At 39.5% G+C, this 23,038-nt stretch overlaps 1 protein-coding gene across 1 annotated transcript in view; it reads left to right on the forward strand.

Annotated features, from left to right (window-relative positions):
- c2cd5 (C2 calcium dependent domain containing 5) overlaps nt 1-23,038 on the forward strand; it is a 106,785-nt gene that overhangs the window by 45,432 nt on the left and 38,315 nt on the right. Inside the window, exons 12-17 of the mRNA XM_080207204.1 lie at nt 9,986-10,100; nt 12,885-13,073; nt 13,837-14,028; nt 14,116-14,302; nt 17,081-17,245; nt 20,084-20,224. Coding sequence (XP_080063330.1) covers nt 9,986-10,100; nt 12,885-13,073; nt 13,837-14,028; nt 14,116-14,302; nt 17,081-17,245; nt 20,084-20,224 — 989 coding nt within the window. The remainder of the gene's footprint in view (nt 1-9,985; nt 10,101-12,884; nt 13,074-13,836; nt 14,029-14,115; nt 14,303-17,080; nt 17,246-20,083; nt 20,225-23,038) is intronic.

Genomic DNA, 23,038 nt, shown 5'->3' on the forward strand with positions numbered 1-23,038 from the left:
TCTCTGGATGAATGAACCTCTATTAACTCTATTGTCTGTGTCTTTCCAGTTGCTGTGGAGTAGTGTTGTCCTTGTTGTGCTCTCTCTCTCTTGCTTACTTCGATCTGCTCCTATTACTGATCTACTAACTTGCTGTTTTGAACTCAGCCTTTGTCGGAATTATGGGTAACACAAGATCATACAAACTGCTAGACTGGAATAGTTTCAATGCAGGTATTTTATGACTTCTTCAACGTTACACTTGCTGACTGAAATTATGGCAGCTCAGTGAAGTAACCTTCCATGGCTTTATAACTTTATCATCAACTAAAATAAATAATTTGCAGAGCTTTGAAGCACTGAACATTTGTGAAAGTAACGATAACCAAACCAAATGTTCTGTAGTGGACAGGTCAGAATTATTCTGAGGGAATAAATAATTTTTTTAATGTGCAGAATTTATTTAATTACTTTAAATCACTAAAGTCCAGCCACTGTCTAACTAAAGTTGTATTATACTTAGCTTTTAACTTAGCTTTACACTTTTAACCATTTTAGTTGCCTTATACACTGCTAAAAGGTGCAATTTACGCAAGTTATTTTGTGCTTACAAACAGACATTTCAAACTGCATCCCCAAATATTATCCGACCTAATATATTTAACTATTCTGAAACTGCTTGACTCCATAATGAAAGCAGTCTATAAAATATTGAAAACTTTCTTCTTCAATGAAGTGCTATCCCTGTATTAAAGCAGGTGCTGCATTGACTGCTGGCATCAGTTAATGAGCAGAACCCACTGTTGATGGTTTATGAGCAGTAGCACTGTTAGGTGACGTTTAAAATTTATTACTTAAGCGTTGTTGCTAATCTTTAGGGAGTTCTGTTATTGAATTGCAGTTGTATATTTGGCCTGTCAGCTTCCCTGTATAAAATAGAGGCATAGCTCGCCAATATCGTTCAGGATGATATTTATTATTAGTAAAACAATTTGCTCTAACAGTTTAATAATTTAATTTATCTTCCTATATATTAAAGTAAAACAAAAGGACCCATTTATTCTGTGTTGCAATAAGCCATTTAGATGGATCTTGTCTTCATCTTTATTTGTCATTGTGAAGGTTTAATATTAAGATGGAGCAGTTGTAATAATTCCAAACTTTCTATCCTGATCACATTAGGCTCTTTTTAAAATTGGGACATGTTTATCAAGATGAGGGCTTTTTTTAAGATGAAGGAAAATGTCACTCCTCATTTCAGTATCAAGCATTTTTGGGTGAGTTATAATGCAACTAGGTTGAGACAATGCTCCCTCTACTACACCGCAAAGAAGATTTCCCCCAACCTCAGAACCTTTGGAACAAGTATATTAATCCCTCGTCCCAAACCAATTGCTCTTGGGAATTAGGAGCATTATGTACTGTTGGTTGTATCAGATCCCGTAGAAATAGTAAGTAGACATGCATCCCCACGATCTGAGCAGGATTAAGTTAAGGGTCCAAAGGCGAAAGACCAGGGTCTTAACCGACTGTGTGGCAAAGTTCTCTTTTCTTAGGGCATCTGCTTTCGTCAGTTTTTCCTTCTGACCAAATCACACAGCTTGAAATGATCAGGTTTAGTTAGTTTTTTTTAAAAACCTAATTGCCTGCCATTGCTGCCATAGCTTTGTAATTCAAAGCACTTTGGCTGAAACACAGTAATACACCCAATTTCTGCGGCCAACTATTTGGCATTGTGTCTGAGTGAGCCGGAAAGACCCGCTACACTTTTGGGTCCTTGTATTTTCACACTAACTTTGTGCAGTAGTACCTGTATGTATCTTTGTTCAGGCAAAAATGCCTCACATAGAAATTGGACTAAAGGAGTATGGGCATCAGATAGGAAAGCTGATGACGTGGTTTGTCTGTATAAAGAGTAGGAAGCTTAAAGGCCAGGAGGTGGAGTTAAGATGCAGATCAGTTATAACCTAGTTGAATGGCAAACAGGCTCAAAGGTGACCTACTCCCATAGAAACTCAAGTAGGCCACTCAGCCCCTTGAGTTTGTTCAACCATTCAGTTAGGCCATGGGTAATCTGTGCCTCTGTTCTGTTTACCTGGCTTTGCCCATATCTCTTACCTTGCAAAAAGTATATTCATCTCAGTTTTCCTTTTCTCAATTGATCTCAGCATATTTTAAGAACATAAGAAATAGGAGCAGGAGTAGGCCATCTAGCCCCTCAAGCCTGCCCCGCCATTCAATAAGATCATGGCTGATCTGAAGTGGCTCAGTTCCACTTTCCCGCTTTCTCCCCATAACCCTTAATCCCCTTGCCTAAGGGTTTTTTTGGAGGAAGTTCCAGATTTCTGCTGGCCTTTGTTTGAAGTATTTCTTCACATTGTCTCGCATTGATCTGAGTGTCATTTTAAGTTTATGTTCGCTATTTTGTACTCTCCCACCAAACTAAAAGTCACACTAGTAGGAATGGCAGCCAAGATTACATGGGGAGAAGGAAAAGTAGAATGATAGAAATTGGAGAGTAGAATTGAGCTGATTGTAGAAAATTAGAGCTGGGGAGGAGGAAGAAAGCAGAGCATGGAAGAGGTCTGCAGCATAGAAACAGGCCATTATGCTCCACATGAGCTCCGTTTACACCTTCATTTAACCATATCAGCATAGCCTCCTTTCCTTACTCCTTCATATTGTCCGGTTCCCCCTTAAATGCCATCTGTTATTCCCCTTAACTCTCTGTTTGGTAGCAAGTTCTATAATCTCATCACACTCTACGTAAAGAACCGTCTATTGGATTTGTGTATTTTTACTTATGTCCCATAATTTAGACTCTTCCATAAGTGTAAAAAAAATCATAAAATTTTGTAAAGATTTGATAGGGTAGGAGACTTCTACCACCTAGCTATCTCTTTCTGAAATAAACAGACTCTAGCTTGTTCAATATTTTCACCTTCTCTGGTGCCTCTGTTTCCTTTTTAATTATTAGGAGATCTGAACTGTGCACAGTACTTGAATGAGTGATTTCACCCGAGTTCCTTACAAGCTCAACACTAATTCTCTGCTTGTCAATTCTGTACATCTGAGGATTAATCCAAAGTCTGTTTGGTTTTTTATGGCTTCTGTACTATGAGTTTGTGATTTATGTTACCTGTACCCCGAGATCCTTTTGCTCTTCATTTAAGCTCTTAATTGTTGAAGGAATCTATAGGCTCCTTATTCTTCCTACTAAAAGTCATCTCAGTGAAGTTGTCTATATTTGCTATTGGGACTGAGGAGGAACTGGGGCATATTAAGCAATATTTCAGAATACCCAAATGCAAGTAAGAGGGTGAAACCGAGATTGTGACGAACAGTAGAACAGAGCAGCTGAAAGGAAATAAATGGTGGGCAGATTGTTTAGTGTGCACACCGTCACAATACAGAGAGCACCATCCGCAATGAGATTGAGGCAAATGAGAACTAAAAGATAGTGGAGGGAAAAAAGCAGAATGGAAGAAACAAATAAAAGTGGAGGAGGAGAGATGGGCAAGTAACGAGGAGCAAGAGTTGTTTTTTGCTAGACCTACTTAGGCTGTTTTTGTCTGAATGAGAATAATTTGAGAACTGTTGACTGAGATGATTTCCTTCAAGCTTGTTCAAAGTGGGACTTGATTTGAGTGAGCCTTGAGCGAAGATGTGGGTAGATTCTCATGCTCCAATCATCATTGAAATAATTCCTCTTTTTTATGTTTTTATTATTTCATTATTAACTTATAAATGATATTTAAGAAATAAAAATGAAAGGTGATTTTCTGATATTCTGGTTTGGGTATTTCAAGTACTGTGCTAACATTGTGTATATAAAAAAAATAATTTTTTGATGTTGCGTACATTCGCCATGCTTTTACAAGAATGTCAAGTTCATTACTTTAACCATTTCAGTGAGCTGCCATGGTTTTCTGTCTGTTTTGTCCCGTTCAGTGAAGCATGCTTCAACATGCATAGTATTTTTTGACTATTGTTCACCAAGAGAGTTTCTATTGTATTGCTATTTTCTTATTTTTACATTTTTTTTTGCTTCAGCTGATAGTAATCAAGACTTATGTATTGTTGAACTTTGCTTGGTGCTTAGCATTGTGCACCCAAAGTAGTATCTCTTCAGCTTCAAGCTTACTTTGTGTGGATTTTTAATTGCATGCCCATTTAAAACTTTATGGCTAGAACTATGGAAAGGCTGCTGCTTCTGAAGACTTCTTAAAATCTGCACTTTTTCATTTTTTTGTGGCAGTGCGCACCTTTTTAATTGCTTTTCAGTATCTTACAATTGTGCATTTGTTGAAAACTGTAGTTTACATCGCAGCAACAAAGACTTTTCTCTCGTGTTCTTATACACTATGTTCTTTGCTCTTCACTATTAGATAATTTTGCAGCCTGCTATCTAAGGAAAAAAAAGTGTGAGGACATCTTTGAAACAGTTGCATAATTTAACTTGCATTTGCTCTTATGGGAATCTAATGCCTTAGGAAGGCTGCATTTGCACATAGATAATGAGTTGACAGATGTCTTAAATTTGAATAAAACTGATCAGTTGCAAAATATGATTAGATATTTTTCTGTTAGCAACATTACACATTGCAATTGAGAGCTCGCAATCACCAGCCTGCAAAACCACTGGCTTTCTTATTAAAATTATAAACTGCACTCAGGAATCCATTAATAAATACCAAAGCATACTAATATTTCTGTGAAGAAAGTTAATATATATATTTGCATGTAGTTTTTTTGAAGTACAAGAATTTTGAACATCCAGTCTTGATGTTTTCAATATTTTCAAATGTTTGCACAGGAAAAGGATAAACATGTATTAATACGTTAGTTAAAACAGACTTGTTGATACAAGGAGGATTGCCGTCAATCTTTTTACTTTTCTATGTTTTTTTTGGATCATCTTATGCTCAACCATTCTCTTTACAATGACTTCATTCACTGCACTACATACTGAAAAATCCATTTAGCAGTAACATACTGGCCTTCCTTGCCCTTCTAGCTGTTTGCATTAACTTTAGTTTTCACGTTGCCGAACATTCTTTGAATTCTACTGTAGCCCTATCTTTATTGATTATCTGCCATGGCTTCATTTTGAATGTGGGCATAAGAAAACTTTCCAGAGCTATTCAAATACATGCCACAGTTTCGTTTCATATGATTGCACTTAACTCAGAGAGCAGGAAGGCCGATTTCGTTTTTTTAACCAAGTCACATGTAAAGCACATTTGGGAGAAATTATAATGTTTGAAAAAAACCTTTAAAAATTGATAACTAAATTTTATTTAACATACTACTTTATCTCCAAGTTCCAGTTCATTTCAGTTGGCAAATTCAAAACGCCATTTGAAGGTTGTCAAGTTAAATAGTTGGCGATTTTAAAAATAAATCATCAATAGTTCTTAATTAAAATCATGAGAGGACCTTTTGGGGGAAAAAGATTAAATTACATACAGCAAAAAATGTATGAATTATATTTTGGATAATTCCAATACAAATGTCAGAGTGGAATAAAATTAATTGCACGGCCATGTTTGTATATATTTTCAATTTATTTAAATAAGTTAGAGATGTATTTAATGTTATAACAACAACGAACCTTGTCTAACATCCCAAGTCCCACTGTAGAAACTTGAGCCCGTAGTCTGCGTTGATACCAGAATTCTATACTGAGTAGTGGTGTACAGTTGAAGAGGTGTCTCTCGATAAATGTTCAACTAGCTTCAAGTGTTTTGGAAGGCTTTAAGGTTGCAAAGCGTGCTAATTGCAAGTTCCTTATGACCCAATATTTAATATTAAATGTTCTGCTTTGTGTGAAAATTGTGTATGAAACTTTCTTTTAACCTGATGATGGACAAGGAGGTAAAAATATATTTTGGTACAATAATTCAACATCCTTTTGAAGCTATGATTGTTGGAAACCATAACCTTTTTACGTACTTGATAAAATGTCAAGTTGCAAGTTTCAAAATCATCTGCATATAAAATAAAGTATCTTAAAGCTGAGGTTTAAGAAGATTGATTTGCTGTAGTTTTATTTCATGTTCTTCAAATTTGTTAAATCCTAAGATTATAAAGGGAAAAAACAGGAACACTGCTATCGGAAGCATGTGTTGGTAGGAGTTGCAGGCTGTTCAAATGTTAAATTTGATGCTAATTCGGAAGCAATACATTTAAACTCATGTAGATAATGTATTTTGTGTAAAACAAAAGGTTGTTGGGTCTATTTTGTTCAAGATTTGGCAGCTCGAAGTGAAGACAGCTTGGGACAGAATTAATCAAAACACTGGTCGAGAAGTTGAAAATAAAGAGATATAAACATAAAATTAAATGCAAAAGATACAATATCTTTTGCATAAGGTGGTGAGGTACCAATGAGCGAATAAAACAGAAAACATGGTAACGTTTAAGAATAAGTTAGATAGGTAATTATAGGAAAAGAATGTAAAGGAATAAAGAAATAGAGCAGGAACACGGGATTAGAACATGTCGGCCCTCCCTGATTCGAGGATGGCATGTACTTGGGGATTAGGACGACTGCTAATATGGCAGGTATGATGTGGAATGCCACCATTGGACTGGGGTAAACACAGTAAGAAGTCTCACAACACCAGTTTAAAGTCCAACAGGTTTATTTGGTAGCAAAAGCCACTAGCTTTCAGAGTGCTGCTCCCTCGTCAGGTAAGTGGGAGTGGCAGATAAACAACCATGCGGTCTGTTGGGACTAAATGGTTGGTGTCCATGCTGCCAATTCTATGTATCTAGTAAAGGTTACAGACTCGAGCCTTGTTGCGGATATCTTAACATAATCTAAATGAAATCCAAATTGAAATGGAGTTTAATATTTTGCATCGGGTGATGTCTTGCAGGAGTCAGTATTGAACCCACTGATTTATAGTAACCTGAACTTGGATATACAGGATATGATTTCAAAGTTTGCAGATGACATAAAAATCTGAAGGATAATAAGCCATGACAAGGGCAGTAGCAGGCATCAAAATATCAGAGACGGCAGATACAGTTTAATACAAATGTATAAAATCTTTATGCGTCTTAAAAGGAAGAGTACGGAGAACAATATGAATGAAATAGTGCAGTTTTAAAGGAAATGCAGGAATAGATTGTGGATTCAATGCACAAATCTTTAAAACTGGCAAGGTAAGTTGAGAACCTTTTTATAAAAATGAAATGGGATTATGAGCTTTCTAAACAGATGTGCCAGGCCAGATCTTTCCGTTAGAGGTGAGAGTTGGGAACTGAGTTCAATTCTGGGTTATAAATCAGCCCCTATGCCAACATGGGGAGTGGCTCCACTTTTGACTGAATTGGAGTGTTAATTGTCAAACGTGGCAAGTTTAATGTCCAGTGATCTGGCAAGAACGTGGGAACGGAGCTGAGTCAGTCAAAACGCAGCCACATTGTAACCTGCTTCAACACCAGTTATTTTGTCTGCTGTTTGCACAGTAGTGTTTCAGGACAAAAATTGGAAGAGTTAAAATTTCCAGCATTTTGAAGGGCAGTGGAAGGTCTGAGCCCACGACAAGGTCTGCTTATCAAACTTTCTTTTAAATAGGTGATTTTTTTTTAATGTAATGGACCCCTTTGTCATGGGCAGCTTCTTCAATGTCACCTCAACTTGTCACATAGGGCTTACAGCCAACCCTGTTGCTGCTTCCACTGAGCTGGCTTAATTCCTGACAGCTGCTAAAATCTGGCTTTCTTGCTAAAAATTTGAAAATTTGCTGAAGATTGGCTTAATGATTTACCTCATTAATAAGCACGGCCTGTTGCCAAGCCCACTCCCTTCCCAGCCCTTAAGAAAACTGCATTGAGCGGAAATGGAGGTGGGAGTCCTGACCTGTACCTTGGCAGTCATTTTGCTCTATGTCCTGCCTCCATTTCCAGCTTATCAGGACTGGAAAAATTCAGCCGGTGGATTGCCAAAGCAAGGACATCACGCTGAACAGTTACTAATCACTTGTTAATCTTAGCTGAAATTTTGTGTCTAAGACTGGGTGCCATTTTTAAGAATGATGTCTCAACTTTGGATAGAGTACAGAAGGGTTTTTGCAGAATCAACATTGGTGATGTGAAGAGACCAAAGAAGTTGGAATCGTACTCCTTAGGGTTAAAACGGTTAAGAGGAATTTAAATCAAGCACTTTCATACTATGAAGGGATCACAGTCTCAGGATACAGGTAGGCCATTTAGGATTGAGTTGAGGAAAACTTTCTTCACTCAGAAGGAGATTTGCCTGTGGCATTCTCTCTCAGAAGGAGTGGAGGCCAAATCGCTGAATATTTTTAAGAAGGAAATGGATTTCTAAACTTGATGTGTCAGGGGATATGGGGAGAGCATTAGAGGATGGCATCGAGATGGAGGATCAGCCATGATAGTGTTGAATGGCGAAGCAGGCTCGAAGGTCCGAATGGAGTACTCTTATTTTTTTCTACGTTGCTTTGGTAATGAGTCGATAAGGACAAATTGGTTCCACTCGCAGGAATGTTGAAGATGAAAGGGCAGAGATAATCCACTGAAGAACCATGTGAACTAAATGGCTTCCAGTGCTTTGATCCTATGCAGTGCCTTGGAATGGAATCTTATGTATGGTTGAACACTGATGGTCTTTATATTTATTGATTTAAAAATGTGTTTAAATGTTTCTTCATACTTTGAATTGTCTAAATACATTGTAAATCAACAAGGAGCTAATATAAATGTTGTCAAAGTTCACTGCTCTTTCGCTAACTATAGATGAAGTGGAACCAAACAGTGATACCTGCTTTGCAATACTCACCTGGCCATTATGATTTTCAATTTTTGGGTGTCATTTATCATGACGCCAAGTAGCTGCAACTTCATTTTCTTTTTATTGGTTTGATGCTGGAATTTGTACTGAACCTTTTCTTTATAGAGAGTAGTTTGAAACATCTGAGTCTTCTGACATTCTGTAGCTGCAAGAAAGCATCTTGTGCTCCTTACCTCTACAAGGAGGACCTCTTGGAACCAGATGTTCTGTATCATGGCTGAGCATGGCAGCAAGAAGCACAGCTGCCAAATTTAACTCACTTTGAAAGCACCAAAGTTCTCTGCTCCATTCTGCCCATTATGCTATCTCACACCAGTTAAGATTTTGGTTCCTTAGATGTTGCCCAGTATGCCTTTCTGGTATCTAATTCTAAATTTGTGCTCGTAATTTTCAGTAGCCAGAATGGCCTTAACTCCATTGTCATCAAAGTATCTTTTTGATTACTGATATTTAACGAAGTACAGTTTTTTATTCATTCATTCATGGGGTGTGGATTCACTGGCAAAGGCGGCACACATTGCCTGTTCCTAATAGTCTTTGAGAAGGTGGTGGTGAGCCATCTTCTTGAACCATTGTGGTCTGTGTGTTGAAGGTGGTCTCTTAGTGCTGTTGGGTAGTGTGTTTCAGGATTTTAACTCAGTGACAATGAAATATAGTCTAAATAAAAGCTTCAAGATTTTTTTTAAAGACCATACTTCGGATGTGGGCATCACTGACATTTATTTCCCACCGCCAAGTTTTCTTGAATATGTGTTGATGAAGTTTCTTGAACTGCGCTATTTGATACAACTGAATGGTTTGCTTGGTCAGAGAGCAGTTGAGAATTAACCATAGTGTTATGGGGCTTTAGGCCCATGTATACGAGACTGAGTGGTTTCCTTTCCCAGTACATCAGTTGGAGTATAATGACAATTCAGCATCTTTATGACCATATTTTGGTGATGCCATCTTATTTTTTTGTGTTCCATCATCAGCAAACTATATCTTCTTGGAGAATATCTTGTTCTTGGTTCTGGTCACCACCTTTTCAAATTTTAAAGATCTGAAAATCTTGTCAAAAATATCAGAGCATGAAAAAATGGGTTTCTTCAGGGATCTGTGTGGATATACCTTGTGCCTCAATGAACTTTCCTGGTGTATTGATTTTTCCGTCTCCACAATTTTTTTGCTTCTCCTGCTTAGATGAGCCTGAAACCCGTGATGCTTGGTGGGCAGAAATCCGACAAGAAATCAAGTCGCATGGAAAAGCTTTGGGATGCCATGCAGTGATTGGATACAGTGAATCAACCAGCATCTGGTGAGTGTTTAATAGTGCAGGTCCTTGCAATATGTTGCAGTATAGTTTTTGCACTTTGCTACCCATCGTGAATACTGTCTCAACAACCAATATTTTTGCAATTTAAAGTTTGGAGTCAGATTTGAATATAGAAACTGTTTGTGTTGTTGTATATGCAAGTATGTATGTCATTGATATGCAATAAAAGACAGGCTTGTTACAATTATAGCTTCGTATAATAAAGTTTATTTATTAGTGTCACAAGTAGGCTTACTTAACACTGCAATGAAGTTACTGTAAAAATTCCCTAGTCACCAAACTGGCGCCTCTTTGGGTTACAGAGGGACATTTAGCACGCCCAATACACCTGACCAGCAAGTCTTTTGAACTGTGGGAGGAAGCCCACACAGACACGGAGGGAACATGCAGACTCTGCACAGACAGTGACTCAAGCTAGCAATCGTACCCGAGTCCCTGGTGCTGTGAGGCAGCAGTGCTAACCTCTATGTTATCATGGTGCTCCAAATATAGTTGCCTGCTAAAGGAGGAGAGAAGTTTGGTAAGGGAAGGCAGAAAATACTCTTTACCCCTCCATTTGATTCCCTAACAAAGAAAATCTGTATGATATTGCGTAGTAAATAACCTTTATGCTACTGTTACCCTCTAGGGAGGGTTATTTTGAGCGTGCTGTCCGTTGATCACCTAGTTTGGTATAATTCTACATAGGACTTCAAACAGTCATTCATTTGCAAGGAGCTGAAACTAATACACTATTTGCTAACCCCGGAGGAAATGGTACTGACTGCAGACCTCCACGGGGCACAAAAAGTTAGGACATATAGTGCCAAGCACTACTTAACATCAATTTGCATTTATGTAGCTCCTTTAACACAGCAGAGCATCTCAAGGCGGGAATGAAATATCAATCCAAGATTCAACCAGAAAAGGGGATGGAAACAAGGCTAAGAAATGTAGTTGTGACAAGGACCAAAGACAAGAGCTTTGATCTTCCCAATGCTGTTACAGGCCCAATCGTCTTCATCACTGCATTGACTATATAAGGTCAGAGGTGGGGATGTTTGCTGATGATTGAACAGCCATTCAGTTCTATTTCCAACTCAGATGAAATAGTGTGTCTCCAGATGCAACAGAACCAGGACAACATTCAGGCGTGAACTGAGAATTGCCAAGTAACATTCATGCCAAAAAAATGCCAGGTGCTAAAGATCTCCAGCAGGAACGAATTACTTCTCTCCCCTTGACATTCAATGGTATTACCATCACTGAATCCCTCCCCACTGTCAAAATTTTGGAACTTACCATTGGCCACAAACCTAGCTGGACCAGCTATATAAATGCATTGGCCAAAAGGCTAGGTCAAAAACTAGATGTTCTGAAGTGAGTACTCACCTTCTGACTCCCAAGCACAAGAATACTGTTCACTTTTCTAGATGAGTACAGCTCTAACAATACTCCAAAAGTTTGACACTCCCTTCAACACTGCACTGTCTAGCACTATATATCACAGAAGCAACTCATCAATGCTCCTTCAGCAGCACCTTCCAAATCTGTGACCTCTGTCACCCAGAAACAGTAGGGCAGCAGATGCATGGTTGGAAAAATATCAGTTCTTTCACCGTTGCTGGGTCAAAATCTTGAATCTGCTTCCCTGACAGCACTGTAAGTTTGGTCAGAGCCTGGAACTTGCTGGCAGGGGAGGTAGTGGAAGCAGATACGATAGTGACTTTTAAGAGGCATCATGACAAATACATAACAGGATGGGGATCAAAGAATACAATTCCCAGAAGAGTCGGGGGCTTTAATTCAGTCAGGCAGCATGGTCGGTGCAGGCTTAGCGGGCCAAAGGACCTGTTCCTATTCTGTAATTTTCTTTGTTCTTTATATCTGCACTGCATACAATACATTGGTTCTGGAGCGGTGAAGGATGGGCATTATATACTGGCTTTGTCAGGAATACCAACATCTCGTGGATAAATAAGAAAGTGTTGAGTTCAGGAAAATTCCTCATTCTGCATTGGATGTGGGGCAGTCTGATAAGGCAGAGGAAGTGCTGTGGCGGCGGGGGAGGGGTGCAGGGAAAAAGAGAGTTGTAGACGAGATGGAGCTGGATGTCATCAGTGTGCATATGAAACCTGATTTTGTTTTTGGCTGATGTGGCTGCGTGCCAGTGAAAAGTAGGAGAGGGCCGAAGGTGATAGATCCTTGGGTGAGCCCTTCAAAGTAATGGTGCAGGACTGTGAAGAGAAGTCATTGCAGGTGATTCTTTAGCTGTTGACTGGGTAGTTATGAATGGAACCAGTCAAGTACAGATGATGATGAAGAGATGCTGGGGAAGGATGGCATGGCCAGCTGAGTCAAAGGCTGACAGGCTGGGGAAAAATTAGGAGGGTAAGTTTACCACGGTCATATTCGCATGGGATTCAATGGACTGATAAACCAGCTAGCTATGTTCATTCTAAGTCTTTGAACTTGAGCGAGCAGTGATAGAGGCTGCAGCAAAGGGGCCACCCAGGCAATGTTTAGGCAGGGTGGCACTGTCAGATTACATTGCCCATTGGGTAGTAGATGATTGCAGTACAAGCTTAAGTATGGATAGCTTTCTCTTTATAGCCTTCAATGGTATTTTTGCGCAACTTTTTACCAGAAATGTTTATATGTACCCTTCTCGGATAAAGCACGTGTAACTATGTTGCAACTATTTTGTATCAGAAAATGAGTACGTTTTTTGCTTTGCTTTATTTGATTCAACATCCTAATAATTTTCTGTCAATTTATTTTCCACAGTGAGGAAGTGTGTATCTTGTCTGCTTCAGGCACAGCGGCTGTACTGAATCCAAAGATGCTTCAAGACTGCAGTATGGAAGGCTGCAGTGAACACAGGTTGTCAAGGCAGCCTAGCTTCTTTTCCACAGGGTCAGAGAAGGGAGAGTTTGATTTTTTTCTTCAGTGCCAGGATAGTGCTTCTATATTAGGGTAGGTTAAACTATTACAGTGAAGGGGGCAGGTCCAAACAATTCATTTCGTTCTACTAACAAAGTTTGAAATTTGGCATCGATTTGGCAAGAAATTGAAATGCTGTTGTTGTTACCTAACAGCTTGCATCAAGGTAACTCTAAAATACTAACCATACTTAATACTGCTCGCTGATTTTTCCACTTTGTAACTGGAGAAAATGTCTTGTGTTTTTTGTGATTTTGATTGAAGACTCAGGAAAGTCAAGTGTGATTTCAATAATACCTCAGCAAAGAATCGTGATTTTGATGTAAGCAGCCAATATAAATGCTTGGTTAAGCCCCTGTGTTTCTGAATATCCCACAGTAACAAGTATATTCACCTGTTTAGAACACTGTATAATTTGTAAAAAGCAATCTGGGGTTCTAATTTCTTTCAGAATATAATTCCATTGACACTGCCATGACAGAATTGTTTTGGATGTATACACAATGTTTTGCACAAAAATATGTTTAACTCTTATGGATTGTTGTAGATGGATATGCCTCTTACATGGGTGAATAAGGTTAACAGTTAATCTTTTCTTTTAAAATGCAGGAAGTTAGCAGCAAAATTAGGGTGTTTTTTTTTAAAAGGGGCAAAAGCACAGTCGTATTGCCAAGTGTTTCAACTTTTCAAAGGCCTCTTGTGTACTGTTTTCCAAACACTTGCAAAAATAAAAAATTAATAATGTTCATTTACTTTCTGGCTGAAGATTTCATTAGATTGTATCTCTTTTTTCCAGGTTGGATGATGCGTCATCCCTGGGCTGCAGTTTCTGTCACATTCCGTATGATGAGTTAAATATGCCTTTCCCTGCACACCTCACCTATTGTTATGTTTGTCGGAAGCAGAAGGTTCCGGATGTTCTCTTCACCACCATTGAACCTCCCTTGGAAGCGGCAGTAACTGGAAAAGGCTGCTTAATTCAGGCTAGGTAATGCCCTCGAGTTTAATTCATTTCAGCGAGACCACGTTTTGCCATTGAGTGCTGTACTGACATCTGCTTATCCTGGTGACCTAGGCTATGTCGCCAAAAGAAGAAAACTCAGGGTGAAGCCAATGCCACAGCAATAAGCAATCTGCTGCCATTTATGGAGTATGAACTTCACACCCAGCTGATGAACAAACTGAAACTGAAAGGAATGAATGCACTCTTTGGCCTAAGGATTCAGATTACAGTTGGTGAAAACATGTTGATGGGCCTTGCGGTGAGTAAATATTTCGCTGAATTACATTTGTTAAACCCCCAGCACAGATAAACATCCAAATATAGCTTTTTTTTAGTTTATCAGTGTCACAAGTAGGCTTACATTAATACTGCAATAAAGTTACTGCGAAAATCCTCTAGTCGCCAAACTCTGACGTCTGTTTGGCTACATTGAGGGAGAATTTAGCATGGCCAGTGCACCTAATCAGCATGTCCTTTGGACTGTGGGAGGAAACCAGAGCACCCAGAGAAAACGCACACAGATACAGGGAGAATGTGCAAACTCCACGCAGACCATGACCCAAGACAGGAATCAAACCCGGGTCTCTGGCACTGCGAGGCAACAATGCTAACCACTGTGCCACTTTTGAATTGACCTAGCTTGCATTAAGTTGATCTTTCTCTAGACCCTAGCTATGCCTGTAACACTACATTCTGCACTCTCTCGTTTCCTTCTCTGTGTACGGCATGCTTTGTTTGTATAGTGTACAAGAAACAATACTTTTCACTGGATGCTAATACATGTGACAATAAGAAATCAAATCACTGCCACCCTATATGGTATATTCCATTAACACATATTAATTCCAGGAATGCCTACAAGTCATTTATGTATTGTGTTTATGCCTAAGTTTGGCCATGCTTGTAGGGAATTGAGAAACTAAAGTAAAAATCAGTTAGCTATTTCTGTGACACATTGTCAGATGGTAAAAAGTAGTTATTATTATGGGAAAGTTCAAAGCAAACAGGACTAGATAATCTCTATTTATTAAGAGCTCAAAAAGGAGAGGTAAATATAAAGGCTAAATGTTGTTGCAGATTTTAAACATAGAAAATAACTTATGCAGCAGAATGAAACATCTCACGGCACTTCACTGGGACATTATATAAAGAGGATGACACTGAGCCTCAGACATTAGGTCAGATGTGCAAAAGTTTGATCAAAGAGATTTTAAGAAGTATCTTAAAGGAGGAAGCAAGGTAGCTGGGGGAGGGCAGAGGCTTGGGGTTGTGAGAGGTGACGGAACATGTTTGGAAGGGGAATTCCAGAGCTTACGGCTGTAATAAGTCCACGGAAGCAGAAGTCCCTTCACCAAAATCCCTTTCTGACACCAGCATACAGAGGGCTTCCAGTTCGCAGTCTACACTAGGAGACCCAGAGGAACTGACATGCCTGGTCAAGTACAAAGCAAGAGGCTCCCTGATTGGCCCATCAATTTGGAGTTCATATACTGACATGCCAACCTCAATTACATGATTAAAGTCATTATAATCACCCAAAGGCACTGCCACCAACAGTGCAGCGATGCAACTGGGAATGCAGAATTAGTGGAGGGTGGCAGATATCTGAGAGTTGTTGGATTGGAAAGGGATTAAAGAGATAGGAGGGGCAAGACCATGGAGAGTTTTGAGGACAGGGAAGAGAACTTTAATGTCAAGGTGACCTCCTGACCAGGAGCTAATGAAAGCCTGTGAACACAGCGATAATAAGGGAAATTCAGCAGGCAAATCAGCATCCAGCCAAGGACCTTTTGCCTGATGGAAAACGTTTGTATTTTTAAGCAAGAACAAAGGCAGGGAAATTTGAAAAGGGAGGGAGAGAAAAAGGAAAAGTCTGTGATAGGGTATAAGGCAGAAGTGACTAAATTACAAACAGAGTGGTGGTGCACGGCAAAATGAGGTGGAAGCTATAAATGGCAACAGCAGCATTATTACCAGCAACCACTGTCTGGAAAAATGGGAGCAGTGATTTTGACCAGAAATTGTTCCCCTCATTGTTGAGTCCAGAGGCTTTTACCAGATGCTATTCCTTGAGCATATGTTAATTGGTCATTTGAATAGTATTCCAGTAGGTAACCCAGGCCTGAGTGGAACAATGAATCAATATGGGAAGTAACCAGTAGCTCATGGACGTGTTTGCAGAATGAAAAGACATATTCAGCAAGGCAACCCAATCTTCATTTGATCTGCCTAATAGAGAAGAGACCACATCTTAAGCATCTCCTGCACCTGCATGGAAGTCAAGTTAGTTTTGCAAGTGATAGAAGTGTGAACTAGGATGTTGGAGAGGGAACTTGCCTTTGGAGTGATGAAAGAGGAGTGTAAGATGTGATGGCTGGAGGTGGCAGAGGATGGTGCCTTCACGCGGTGCCTGATGGGATAAAGGTGACGACAGGGAGTCTGCTGTTCTAGAAGGGTAGGGCAAGATAAGAACATAAGAAATAGGAGCAGGAGTAGGCCATATAGCCCTTCGAGCCTGCCCCACCATTCAATAAGATCATGGCTGATCTGTCGTGTCTCAGTTCCACATTCCCGCCCTCTCCCCATAACCCCCACTTATCAAAAACCCATCAACCCGCGTCTTAAAAATATTTAGCGAGGCAGCCTCCACCACTTCAGCGGGCAGAGAATTCCAGAGATTCACCAAAGGCTTTATCAGCCATAGGCAGACAAAAGGAAGATACATGGTGCATAAGGTTGGAGTGGACCACAATGATAGCTTGTTTTCTACTAGGACCAATTGGCTGTTGACCTCATTGCAGCCTTTGTCCAAACATGAATAAAAGGACTGAACTCTTCAATTTCACTGCTGAAGTTTCAATGTAAAAGCACTCTCAATTTATATTAGCATAACTAAGTTTAAAATCTGTGCACACTGCCCATCAACTTTTCCGTTATAAGTGCTTGCTTCCATATTTATAATTGTTTTATAACTGTTGTTATATTTTCTGATTTTAATATTTTTCTTGTTTTTTTTCCCTCCCCCTTTTCGTTCTAGTCTGCAACTGGGGTATATCTGACTGCACTGCCCTCTCCAGGTGGCATTCAGATTGCAGGAAAGACTCCAAATGACTCCTCTTATGAACAACATATATCAAACATACAGAAAAAGATTAATGACATGATCATAAAGAACAGGGAGATCTACGAGATAAACCCTCCCGTAAGTACAAGCATCTGTCTGTGTGAGAGGGTGTAAAAACCAAAGGAAAACACGCATAGACTTTGTGGAAGAAGATGGAGTGGTTGTGGTGGCTTGTTCATTTTTAGCAAGGTGGCTTGGTGCCAGACACAATTACATAGCCATTTGTGAAAGGGTAATCTTGTTACTGGAAACTTTTGTCACTAGAATCTTTAACTGTAATGGTGAAATGAATTCACTTCGAATCAAAGGTTGAGGTCTATACTTTCATACATCATTGTAACTTGAAATTGGGCACCTTTGAAATCTTCAAAATCAGAAATATGGGAATGACTGGATAATGAAGCAGCATTAAAGGCCACAGCTTCCTGGCCCGAAGATTACAAGTTCAAGTTCTGCATCTTAGATAATTGACAATGTGACCTCCAGCGAACCAAAAATGAAAGTGTCTTGGTATATCACAGCACTTGCTTAGAATCATTTTGCTGGTTCTGGAGCAACATGGGCAGTGGTAATGGAAGAATGAATGAACCTTGATCATAAACTGCTGCACGTGGACCTGCACTCCCAACACAATAGGAGAGAACCCTTGCAGAGTGATTGCCATGTAGGGAGTAAAGAGGGGAGAAGTGAAGTGATAGAAATTTAAAACTTCAGTCAAAATATTACATTTTAGTTCAGTTTAAATCATATGCGAAGTAAAAAGTAGGACCAAAAATGTCTAAGATGACTGCAGTGTGTGCTCTGGAATGGATTGTTGCAGTCTGGTTAGTCATGACCACAGTACTGAGTGTTATGCAGTTAGCGCTGGACCACTTAAATGAAGAAGACCTCTTCTTATAAGGAGTTGTAGAAACTGGATCTCTCTCAATGATGCTGGAAGTAAGTTGAAGTGTTTTAGACTGAGGGTGATAGATTTTTGTTTTTTATGGGTATTATGGCATATATTGTGCAAAGGTTGATCAATGAAGACAAGGTAAAGCTCAGCATCATGTAATTGAATGACAGAGTAGGTTTTTAGTGTGGCCCACTCCTGTTTCTAAGGATCACTGAGCAATATTTTGAGCATGCCACACATGGGCACTCTACATTCTTAACAGTAACGGGAAGAGCTTGGAAGAAGAGTAAACAAATGTACACATATTGACGTCTTGATGGTGATCATGGATAATCCCTTCTGTGTGTTTTAATAATGCCATGTTGAAAGTACAGAAATAATATATTTCATTTGATATATTATCATAGTAGAATAAGTTGATTGGTAAACAGTAGAATGCAAATCTGACTGACATGTAGTTAAAAAGAAAACTTATACTCTGTGTGTACGTGTTTCTAGTTATGTAGAAAATATAGCCAGAAATGTTCCTCCAAGGAGATGCAGCTCTGTGATCTGACAAGTTTCTGGTCACACTTGGCACATCATTTTTTAAAAAGAAGATTCACGTTATACCCCCTTGGCTAAAATTGATCATCGCCCATTTGAAATAATTTGAGACTGTACTAGTGCAATTGGGGTTTTCCTATCAGAATCTGATGTCACTTGGGAGATCTTGTCTCCGAGAGTATTGAACACTAGTGACAGGAGGTTTCTGATTGTGTCCGGAAATAGTTTATCACGTTAGTATTGTTTTGCCTTTTTGTTTTAAAAGTTTATTCCAGGAACTTCTTCACTCAAAGGGTGGTGAGTCTCTGGAATTCTCTGCCCATTGAAGTGGTGGAGGCTACCCCGCTGAATATATTTAAGTCACGGGTAGATAGGTTTCTGATTAGACAAGGGAATTAAGGTTATGGGGAGAAAGCAGGAAAGTGGAACTGATCCATTTCAGATCAGCCATGATCTTGTTGAATGGCGGGGCAGGCTCAAAGGGCTAGATGGCCTACTCCTGCTCCTATTTCTTATGTTCTTATGACACAATCTTTGACGTTTTGGAGACCTAATTATTGAACCAGTTATACAATAGATTTTGCTTTATTCTGTACAATTTTCCTTTTGTGCCAGCACAGCCTATGGGAATGACTACATTTGTGTCCTACTAGTTATTGGAAATAGTGCAAGACCCACTTTCAAGTAGCTTTTCTTTTCTTTATCTGTAACGTTACACATCACACAGCTGATGTAAGCATTTTCCAATTTATGCACATAATTACACCTTGACTAGCAAAGGTCTCAGTGGATGTCAGCTCACTGCACCTGTCACTATCTAGCTCAGTACCCCAAGAACCACAGGTTGGCAAAACCCATTGAAGAATGTTTTTAATTGGGGAATAGTCAGTCCACAGCGCTTTCCCAGGCATCTTGAAAAGTTTGCAGAATTCTGTCTCAATTTAGAAATGAGCAAAAATGAATATGATCCTGCAGAATTCTGAAGTGACCAGCTAAGATTCAATAAACCTAAACATATTTCAAAATTGCATGTAATACGGCCCCAATAAAGCTTGGTTAACACTGAACGGGACAGCCATATAAACCAGGAAGGTCGAAAGTTCATGTGAAGTCATCTAAGCTCTATGGCTGGGGAAGTGCAGATGGTATCAGTACAGCTGCCTAGAGATGGGAAAGCAACTGAAGTTCCCATTTGAGAACACTAAACAGTGACCTTGATGGAAATCCATGGGTTTGGGTGTCAAGCAAGCCAGGGTCCAGTTGGGTGGTGATCCTTCCATTCTTCCAGCAACAGGTATACCATTCACTGACTAGTCTTACATATTTATTTATGTGAGGTACTTGAGGGTGTCCAGAGCCCCTGAAACTGTACGCCTGCAATACAACACTGCTTTAATGGAATGGGAGAGGAAATGCATAGTGAAATATTTTCATAAGCAATATTTATTTCCTGTCCAATACACCTTTGACAATAGGAGGTCCTAGAGGAGCTGCTTGGATCCCCGATCCCAGAAACAAGGCAGCGTTCCAGGCTATTTAGGTCCCAGTCAGAAAGTTCAGATGATGTTTCAGAACTGGATCTTTCACATGGAAAAAAGGATGCCTTTGTGTTAGAGGTAAGGAAATATTTATTAATTAGCCACCCTGTGCCTCTTGTTCAGAGTGTGAAGAGACACATCTGAAGATTTGTTTTAAATTGAATTATATTCCACTGAACCAGATCAGCATCTTAACAGGACTGCACTATATTTTCCCAAGCCAAGACTTTAATATCATTGGCCTATATTCCACCAGATCAAGATTGTATTAACACGGCTGTATATTCCACCAGGCCCAGACCTTAATACCACTGCACTACATTCCATTGAACACCAGATAGGAGTAGTCCCCATCAAATCTGCTTTACCATTCTGTACGATCATGGCTGATATTTCACCTCAGTTCTGCTTCCCATCTTCTTTTATTCCCTGAGAGTCCAAAAATCTGTCTATATCAGTCTTAACTAGTCTCAACAGTAAAGTGTTCATAGCTCTGTGGAGTAGATAATTTCAAGGATTCGCATTCCTTTGAATGAAAACATTTCTCTCTATCTCAGTCCTAAACGAGCAACCCCTTAACCTAGATTGTGTCGTGATAATTTCCAAGGCAAGAGATACAACTTCTCAATGTCTATTTTGTCAAGTCCATTGCGAATCTTGTGTTTTAATGCGATTACCTCTTCCCAAGCCCAGAGAGTATAGGCCCAAATTTACTCACCCGTCCAGCACAAGACAAATCCCTTCATCTCAGGAACCAATACCTTTGCTGTCTGTCAGGCAAGTATATTCTTCCTTTGTTATGCAGAAGAGTTCACCGTACTCCAGGTGTGGTGTCACCAAGGCCCTCTACAATTGGAGCAGACTTTCTTGCACTCCAAACCCCTTGCTTGCTGTAACTGCATGCTAACTATTATTTTGCGAGTGTACCAGTATCTCTCTGAATATCAACATTTACAGGTGTCATGCCTCTTAAGAAATATTCTGCTTTTCTATTTTTTGCAATTAAAACGGATAGTTTCTCAATTCCCCATGAAGCATTATACTCCAACTGCCACTTTGCCCACTCACTTAGCATCTTTATGTTATTCTCACAGCTTATATTCCCACCTAGCTTTGTATCATTAGCAAATGGAGGTACATCACTCTTCGTTTATTGATCTAAATCATTGATATAGATTGTAAGCAGTTGAGGTTGCAGCAATGATCCTTGCAGCACCACACAAGTTGTAGATTGATATAGTGAAGATGCCTGTTTATCTCAATTCTCTGTTCCTGTCCATTAACCAATCCTGTATCAATGTTACTATATTACCCACAACTCTACCAGCCCTTTTCTTGCATATTAATCTTTTGTGTAGCACTTGATCAAATTTGTTACGAACCCCATAGAGACCAATAACTAAAAGATACTTGAATTTCCAGCAACACTCTGGAAGGATCATATGACAAGTTTTCATGTTTTAAAACCTTTAGTCTAACAAATAAATTAAAAACAACATTGACTAACCACTTACACATAAACAAGCAACTTATACTTTAAAATACCAAATGTTTTCCACAGTTAACTTTAAAATAATGGAAAATTCCCTTCCACAGTTATGCATTATGCTGTCCCTTAAGCGAATGGACACTTTGTTCTCCCAGAACCGGTCCACAGTTATTCCCTGCTCCGCATGGTCTGCTTCCTTTTCACCTTCCCAACTGGGTAACCTCTAATCCCAGAAATGACTTTTACTGTGAAGGTTACATTCGAGATTCCTTCCTTTTAGCTCAAGCTAAGTGAATTTTCCAGCATCCTCTGCAACTTCACACAAACCTGATCAGTTCACTGTGAGTATGATCTCCGACCCCTGTTTCACATGGTAAACCATAGAGTCAGCATTTGCCCCTATCTCTTGCTCTCAGATTCTTGCAGACTGACTTGTTTCTGGCAGGTTCAGTGATATCCTAAAACCACATAACCTAATAGTATGATGGCATAGTGCGAACTTTTCCCTTCCCTTCCCAAAGGTCAAACATGAATCACATGGGTGTTGTATTCAGATAGGAAGGCTGATTACCCATCTTCTGGACCTCCCACCCCACCCCATTTTATCTTTGAATTAAATAGTCAGATTAAAGAATTTGCATTTACAAAACCTGATATTGCTAACCCCTTCCTAAAAGACTTGGAAACTTACTGTCTACCAACAGCATTAATATTTCTGCCATTGTCCACCTTTGAACATTTTGCAGCTTCTTAAAAGTTAAAGTTTATTTGTTAGTCACAAGTAGGCTTGCATTAACACTGCAATGAAGTTACTGTGAAAATCCCCTAGTTGCCACATTGCAGCGCCTGTTCAGGTACACAGGGAGAATTTAGCATGACCAATGCACCTAACCAGCATGTCTTTTGAACTGTGGGAGGAAACTGGAGCACCCGGTGGAAACCCATGCAGACATGGGGAAAATGTGCAAACTTCACACAGATAGTGACCCAAACCGGGAATCGAACCTGGATCCCTGGCACTATGAGGCAACAGTGCTGACCACTGTGCCACCACAAGTCTCTGAGCTTGGGCCTCTCTGCTTGTCTTTAATCTATTCATTCCATTTGTTCGTGGGATGTGGGAGTCACTAGCAAGGCCAGCATTTGGTGCCTATCCCTAATTGCTCTTGACAGCAGTTATAAGTCAACCACGTTATGGGTTTATGAGTGATAAGTAGGCCAGACCAGGTAAGGACAGTAGATTTCCTTCCCTAAAGGGCATTAGTGAACCAGATGGGTTTTTACAACAATCATGGTTACGGTCACTAAGCTACTGTCTCTCTACTCTCGTTTCTTCATTGTCTCAACTTTTCTTCATTGTCTCAACCATTCTCGTTAGATTTTTAAATCACCCTTCATCTGAA

Source organism: Carcharhinus amblyrhynchos, chromosome 19, assembly GCF_965287045.1.
Source record: "Carcharhinus amblyrhynchos chromosome 19, sCarAmb.v2.hapA, whole genome shotgun sequence".
Lineage (NCBI taxonomy): Eukaryota > Metazoa > Chordata > Chondrichthyes > Carcharhiniformes > Carcharhinidae > Carcharhinus > Carcharhinus amblyrhynchos.